Here is an 8106-nt window from a genome sequence, read left to right on the forward strand (position 1 = left end):
TTACCAGGTCTCCTCAGCTTGCCAGCAGGGGATTTTGGGGGGGCATTCCAGGGGTGCATGGGGATGATGCTATGGCATCATGAGGAAGTGTGGCAGTTCTCTGTCTTTTGGGCAAAACTATGGGGTTTTTGGCCTAAAACCATAGAATGTTTGTTTATTTATTTTTATTTATTTATTTCTTCGGTTTATATCCCACCCTCCCCGCCGAAGCAGGCTTAGGGCAGCTTTTTGTTGCCCCAAAAGCAGTGCCGTCACACAATGTCCTGGCATGATGACATCATTGTTTATGGGCAGGGCTTCCCTGCCAGCCAGTTGGCTAGTGGCAGGCTGAAGACCCAAAAAATCAGGGGACCCCCATCCACCCTGACCAGGTGTCTGGCATCCCTAATGGCACAAGTGGGAATTCAAACCTGGATTTCTGAGATCCTAGTCCAACACTTTAATCACTGTGCCATGCTGGCTCTTGTGATGGAATAGTGTGTTGGAATCTGAATTTCTCCCCCACAAAGTTAAATAAAATACAATAAAATATTACAGTCTGCATTTCTGGCCATTGAAATAAGTTTGAGACTACTGGCACCTTTAAGACCAAACTTTGTTCTACTACTTCAGACCAACACGGCTACTCACCAGAATAAATTTTCTGGCCATTATTATTACTGATTGTATTTCATGATTACTACTGGAAACAATTTTGTTGTGTAGAAGAGGGGCCCTGATCTGGATAGCCCCGGCCTAGCCTGATATCGTCAGATCTCAGAAGCAAAGCAGGGCCACCGCAGAGGGAGGCCATGGCAAATCACCTCCCAGCATCTCTTGCCTCAAAAACCCCATGGGGTTGCCATAATCAGTTGTAACTTGATGGCAAGAAAATAAAGGAGGAGGTTGTTAAGACATTATCCACCCCAGGCACCAAAGAAGTTAGATACACTACTGCTGATTATATAATGAAAGGAAGCTGCCAAGCAGTATCTTCTTGGCAATTCATCTCCAGCCTTGTTTCTTATCACCCTGGTTATCCCTAGAAAGCTTGGTGTCTTTGAAGATTCAGGACATTTAAGTGTTGCCTTCCAATAGGGTTGCCAGCTCTGAGCTGGGAAATACTGGAATTTTTTTGGGGGGGGGGAGCCCAAGAAGGGTGGGGTTTAGGGAGGGGAGAGAGTTCAAAGGGGTATAATGCTATATAGAGTCACCTGCCCAAGCAGCCATTTTCTCTAGGTGAACTGATCTCTGTCATCTGTAGATCAGTTGTAATCCCAGGAGACATTTCCAGCTACCACCTGAAGGTTGATCAAAGCCATCAAGTAATACACCATCTTACAGTTTGCAAAAATATATTACAAGGATTGTGTTCAACACATAGTAAACAATACAATATTGATAGAGGCCAGCAGTGCTAAGGCCTTTTAAAGTAACAGAAACCCCAAGGGGGCAAAAAAAAAACCCTGTCCCTAAATGAATAAATATAAGTCCAAACTTGGAACTAGTCGAACTGAAATTCACAAAGTGGGTGCTTCTAAAGAACATAGCTTCAATGCAGCCGCTTTCTGATGTCTCTTTAGATTTTGATGATGTTTCAATTCCTTCCTCAGTTTTAACGGCTCAATTGTTTAGGAACCCTGTTCTACATTCTCTAATCACAGCATTAAGTTTCTCATTTTCAATGTGAACATTGTAGATCAGTTGTAATCCCAGGAGACATTTCCAGCCACCACCTGAAGGTTGGCAATCCTACCTTCCAGTGAAGTGGCTGGAGAGAAATCAAAAGAATTCACTGCCAGGAGTAAGAGAGATTTCGGCCTATGGCTTCAGTAGCATTACTGCCTGGATCAGGGGTGTTGAACTCATTTGTTATGAGGGCCAGATTGGACATAAATGAGACCTTGTTGGGCCAGGCCATGTGTGTCATAAAATGTAATGCCAGGTAACAGAGAAATAAACTTTATAAAGGACGCAGACAAACACAATTAAAGATTTCGTATCTCTCCCATGTAATTAAGGGAACTGGACAACGGAAGCTCTGGCTCTTTCCCTCCCTTCCCAGGGATGAAGAGGGAGCAGAGCCTCAGCTAATAGAAGGAAGATGGACTTGGCTCAGTAGCTCTGCTTTGTGATTGAGAGAGCCTGGCAAAGGAAGCTCTCCCTCCTCCCCTTCCTCCCCAAGGGAGGAGCCTCAGCCAATGAAAAAAATAGATGCTTTCCTCTTTAGCTCCTGTGTGATTGAGCAAGCCTGGCAAAGCAAGCTGTGACACAGAAGAAATCAAGAGGGAGGGAGAAGAAAGCAGACTTGTTCGCGGGCCTGATAGGAAGCCTCTGGGAGCCTGATTCAGCCCCTGGGCCACACATTTGACACCCCTGGCCTAGATCTTATCAAGGTGACTGAATGTTCCTTCTCCATCTTCACTTACACAAAACATAGGAAGTCACAGGAAATGTCTTTGAGATCCCTGACATTCTAATTACCTGTGGAGGTGATCTTTATTGGGTGAAGAAGCATTACCTGTCATATAATCCTGCTGCAGTCTGAAGTAGATAAATCCAACATTGAATAGACAGTGGTTAAAACCAAATAATGAGTGAATTCCTGGAAGAATTTTGTATTGTTCCCTACCATTGAATATATTTTTGTAGAAGTGATAATATTCCATATTTATAATCCGTTACTGAACTTTTGTGGTATAATTTTTCATTTTGCACAGTTCATTTATTATTTGGCCATCTGAAGTAGTTCAGCCCAGAAACAGGTTTCCCACTTCAGTGAAACTTAGGCCTAAGATAAACCACAGTGCTGACCTATTTTTCTTCTTTGGTTATCGCATTTGATGAGATGCACTTGATCTTTTCCTGCGATTTCTTACTGTGGTTTTTTTAAAAAGCCCACAGCCTCTGTCTGTTCATCATCACCTTTTTTTTTCTGAGTTGAGCTTGACATTCAGAGCACTGCTAATATTGCTTGCATAGGCAAGACATTTCTTGGACTGAGTGAAAGAGGTCAGAATACTGACACTATCTTGGAAAGATTTATTTCTCAAATCTGAGTCAGTAAGAACAGAATGTATGGAAGAGAAGTCGTTATTGGCAATCTCATTAACATGGGAGATAGATGGAACGCATAGTCTGATTCTGACTGATATATGTCAAATACTTTAAAGACTTGGCGACGACTGCAAAATCTTCGAATGCTGTTTTGTTTGCCATCAAGTCGCAGCAGACTTGTGGCAACCCCATAGGGTGTTCAAGGCGAGAGACATTCAGAGATGGTTTGCCATTGCCTGCCTCTGTGTAGCAACCCTAAGTCTCGCATCCAAATACTAAAGCAGATGTCCTGTCATTGATCTTTGGTCCCCTCCAGCTTCAGTCAGCTTCTTCTGCATTCTAGATGGTGTTTGACAGGATGTGGTTGGTCCGAGATGACTGGAGTTCCTCACACGAAGCCAGTGTGGCATAATGCTGAGAATGTTAGGCAGTCCATAAAATAAATCATCTGACATGCCACAGTTGGATGTATTGTTGGAAGCAGAAAGATGAATGGGCATCAGTTATTGGAGACTGCAGTGTATCACTTTGCAAAATGTTTGTTAATGTTCTTTTGTCCCCCCCACCCCAGCAACAGCACCTATAATTCCTCTACCTTCGATGAATCTGAAGAACCACAAATGGCCCAAGATGCAGAGATCTGCTTGCTGAAGTCAGGGGAACTGATGTGAGTAAAACCTCATCGCTTGGTCTCTTTTGTATGCTGCATATACGATTATTGTGAGGATAAAGTGGGAGAACTCTGTCTATAGGACTTTATGTTGCTTGGAAAAGGGGTAATCTCTAATGAGATAAATGAAAGAAGTGGTAAATGCAAAGCACAGAGTCGTGAACTAAGAGCTACCACACATTTTAAAATCAGTGCTTTTGCAATTAACCCCATGACACATGATAGAAGAATTTGTTATTTTGTGTGTTTGAATTCCATCCAGGGTCATGCTGTATCACTGGCGCACCTGCTGTTTGAAAAGTGGCTTCCTGTAACATGCTATTTGAGCTGCTTGTGAAAAGTTTATAGCTTGAGAAGTAGCACTTGTGGACTCCTCCCCCCCCCCCCGCTATATAAGATTGTTGGTGGATGCCAGCTCTAGCTTGGGAAATTCCTGGAGATTTGAGGCTGAAGCCTGGGGAGGGCAGGATTTGGAGATAAGAGGGACCATAGTGAGGTATAATGTCACATGGCTTACCTACCAAGGCAGTCATTATGCCAGGGGAACGGATCTCTGTAGTCTGGAGGTAGGTTGCAAGAGGTCTCCAGGCCCCACCTAGAGGTTGGCAACCCTATAAAATGTTTTTTTAAGTGGACAGGAACACTGATACAAGAAGATAGCCACCATATATCTAGACTTTGTGCTTTTACATACAGTCTCTCCCCCCCCCCCCACCACCATTGTTTTTCAGGATAAAGCTGCCCCTCACTGTGGAAGAGATTTTAAATTTTGGAGAAGCTAACCGAGAGTTGTTCATTAAATCAAACACCTACAGCATTATTCCCATCACAGTGGAAGAACCTGGCCTTACAATAAGTTGGGTGTTTTCATCTGAGCCAAAGAGTATATCATTCAGTGTGGTGTACCAAGAGTCAGAAGAAGCCCCACTGGATCAGTGTAAAGTAAGGCAACATCTTTACAGAATAATTATTTTCTTTCAGAAGCTTAGTTTTGGAGCTGGTCAGCCCTGGGCAGAGAAATTCCTGGATATTTGGATGTGGAGCCTGGGGTGCCCCATCCTCCAAAAAAGCCAGTTTCCTCCCGAGGAACTGACCTCTGTAGCCTGGAGATTAGTCATAATCCTGGAGTATTTCTGAGCCCAACCTGGAGGCTGGCAACCCTGTCCCCAACCTTACTGAGCCTATGGACTCGTCTGAAATTTTGTGAAGAGATAATGGGTGCCACAACAAAATGGCTGCATGAAAGGTGGGAGTGGGAACTGTCACAAAAGAGTGGAAGTTATATCAATCACAAACTATTGGGTGGTTCCATGGTGGTAATAAAAATTTTAAATGGCATGGGGTGAAAACACTTTGGGGAGGGAGTGGAAATGACATCACTCCTCTTCTACCATAGCATTTCCGCTGATTTCTAAAGAGGTGTGATGTCATTTCTGGGTTTTCCCTGGAAGTGATATCACATCGTCACTAACCCCGACCCCATTTCTCTGCCTGCCCCAATCTCCTGCTTGTTATCTGGCTGGGCAACCCTATTTGGGAAAGGAACAACTGGGTACCACAAAACACACTGGCAGGTGCTATGGCATCTGTGAGCGCTATAATGTACAAAACAAAGTCATTGAAATAAGCAGAGTAAACTACAGTTAGGTATCAAGATTCCAGAAAGGGTATGAGAGATTAGGCGTGTATCCTTATGTCCCTCTGGGGTCCCTCGCCAAGCCCCTCCCTCCACTTCAGAGTTATCAGAAAGCTGGGCAGGGGGGTGTTGAATGTCCACTGGGCATTCCATTATGTCCTATGGAGAGTGGTCTCCATAGGGTATAAAGGAGAATTGATCCATGGGTAGCTGGAGCTCTGGAGGGTTGTTCTTTGAGGTATTGGTACCAAATTTTCAGCATAGCATCTGGTGCCTCTCCTCAACCCTCCCCCCAAGTTTTTAAAAAAATGGATCAGGGGATCAAATTCTACAAGCCCCAAAAGAAGGTGCTCCTAGCCTCCATTATTTCCAACAAAAGGAAGGCATTTAAAAGGAGGGTGGTCCATTTAGTTGTGATGGCCAGAACTCTCTTCAGAGTTGTCATGCTTGTCACAGCCTTGCTCCCGTCTCTATCCCCAAATTCCCCAGATATTTCCCAAGTCAGACCTGGCAACCCTAATACAGGACTTAAGAAGCAATTTTGTTAAATTTCTGCAATATATAATGATTCATATCATCAGCAAAGAGCCTGATATTTTATGTGGGTGAAAATACTTTTTCTCAGTTGACAGAGGTCTCCAGGCAGAATCATTCACAAGCTTTGTTCTGGTGTACGATTTGTAGGTTCTTATCCCTATGACCCGCTGCAACTCTCACAAGGAAACCATCAGAGGGAAGGTGAAAGTCAGAAACTCTGGGATCTACATGCTTATATTTGACAACACTTTCTCCAGGTACGTGCAGCAGTGAAATTCGGTCATTTTTTGCTCCTTGTCAGAGATTTCAACCTTGCACTAACAAATCAGTGTTAAAACTTATTTCCCGTCCTTTATTTCTCATATAAAACACACCATAAATGTATAAGTCAGCCGAAACTTCAAAGGTGACAGACACTTAGCCTTTAAAATACTGCAAGTGCCTGCTTTGTGCAGATTTTCCTGTTCTTCTGCAGAAGTCCTTTGATGCTTTTTAATATTGGTAGGGGGTTCCCCCCCCCCCAATTTTATAAAAGCAGCCACATCCTGCAGTCTGAAGGAAAGACCCGCTCAGTGGGAAAGGAGCTTCTTGCACTTTCCCCATAGTATTTTCTGCCAGATAGTTCCCTGTACTCAGCTGTGGGGGTTTTCATCATTAGGAAAAGCCCTCTGGGGATAAATGCAGTTTGGTGAAGGTGATTTAATGCTAGGGAATGGCCTGGGGGGTGGGAGAGCCCCTCTTCACCTTCAGATGGCCTCTCAGATGCTCCTTTTTGTAAAAATTAAAAGTCCCTTTCAGAAACCATGGAACTACACAGGAGGGAAGAGGAGAAATGGAGCGAGTTGGGAGAGGAGGCTCTGGGAGGCAAATGTGGGTGCGCCTCTGCATAGCCCGTTAGATCCAGTAGTGTTGACAGAAGGGATTTCCATAAGCAGAAGGAGACTTTCTCACCTCCAATGCCTTGCTGCAGTCCCAAATGCTGCTCCTGTGGAACAGGGGACAAGTAAGAGGTCTGCAGGGGAAGAAACAGCAAACTTCTTCACTTCCCCCTCATGGTAGTAGAAATCGACTGCCAGATCCAATCCAGTATGTGGAATACACATAAAATGTCACACATTGCTTAGCAATTCTATATATGTAAATACCAAGCAGTAAAAAATAAAATATAAACTTGTTCAGTATTGATGGATGTAAAATTACTATATTTTACATTGGGAAGGGGGAAAGTAGTCTGGATTACTTTGCAAGTGGGCCCAAGAAGCAGAGTGAATTTAGGAGTGCATCCTATGTCAAACCAGTCTGAGAACCACTGCTTTACTGGCTGTTGGAAGGCTTAGCCCAGGCTGCAAACTCAGCACCCTTAATGTAATTTATTATTTCTAGAAATAAAATAGAAATGTTTCTTTCATGACTCATAGATTGTATGTGTGGGGGAACATCAAACATGTAAGTGGGTACATTGTACAAGGTTATACTGATTCCACAGAAATGATACTTACACACTCGGACAGCAATCCTGGACAACATTTTTCTAAAGAAATCCCCACTGAAATCCATGAGACTTACTTTTGACTAAACATGGTTACAATTGAGCAGTTCGGCCCCAGTTGAGAGAAAGCTGGTTACAATTAAAAGCAATCAGTTCAGGTACAAATCACATTGACAAAACATTGATATCAAGGGGTCTTATATAGACTGATGTTTCTTCTATTTTTTCCCCTACAGATTTATCTCCAAAAAAGTCTTTTACCACTTAACACTTCAACGCCCAGTGATTTATGATGGAAGTGATTTTCCATAGCCTTGGATATATGCAATATTTATATACAGTCTCTATGTTCAAATTTTATTTTTAAGAAACGCTATTTATATACATATATATATATATATCTGAGCAGTAAGAACACAGATGTGTTTGAAACCCTGCTACATCTATGCAATAATGCTAAACCTGCACTTTCATGTTGGTACATATATAAAGGAAAATATCTTTTTTACTAACACTAATGATTCTGGACTATGTGCCAATGTTCAAAAGCCATTTTGTTTATTGAAACTAAAAACCAAAACAAAGAAGCGATGCAACTTGCAATTGACATATAAATGCCTCTGAATCCAGATACATGGTTTTCAAAGGGCTAAAAAATAAGAACTGAAATATGCTTTTTATTTAATCAGTGTAGGTTGAAAATTTATATATATATTTTAAAAATTAAGCACTGTGGCT

At 42.6% G+C, this 8106-nt stretch overlaps 1 protein-coding gene across 2 annotated transcripts in view; it reads left to right on the plus strand.

Annotated features, from left to right (window-relative positions):
* Positions 1-7886, plus strand: part of FYCO1 (FYVE and coiled-coil domain autophagy adaptor 1) — a 67429-nt gene extending 59543 nt beyond the window's left edge. For both annotated transcript variants that reach the window (XM_060248902.1, XM_060248903.1), the window contains exons 15-18: positions 3608-3703; positions 4438-4648; positions 6027-6136; positions 7605-7886. In XM_060248902.1, coding sequence (XP_060104885.1) covers positions 3608-3703; positions 4438-4648; positions 6027-6136; positions 7605-7680 — 493 coding nt within the window. In that variant the 3' untranslated portion in view covers positions 7681-7886. The remainder of the gene's footprint in view (positions 1-3607; positions 3704-4437; positions 4649-6026; positions 6137-7604) is intronic.
* The last annotated feature ends 220 nt before the right edge of the window (positions 7887-8106 follow it).

Source organism: Heteronotia binoei, chromosome 10 (genome assembly GCF_032191835.1).
Source record: "Heteronotia binoei isolate CCM8104 ecotype False Entrance Well chromosome 10, APGP_CSIRO_Hbin_v1, whole genome shotgun sequence".
NCBI lineage: Eukaryota > Metazoa > Chordata > Lepidosauria > Squamata > Gekkonidae > Heteronotia > Heteronotia binoei.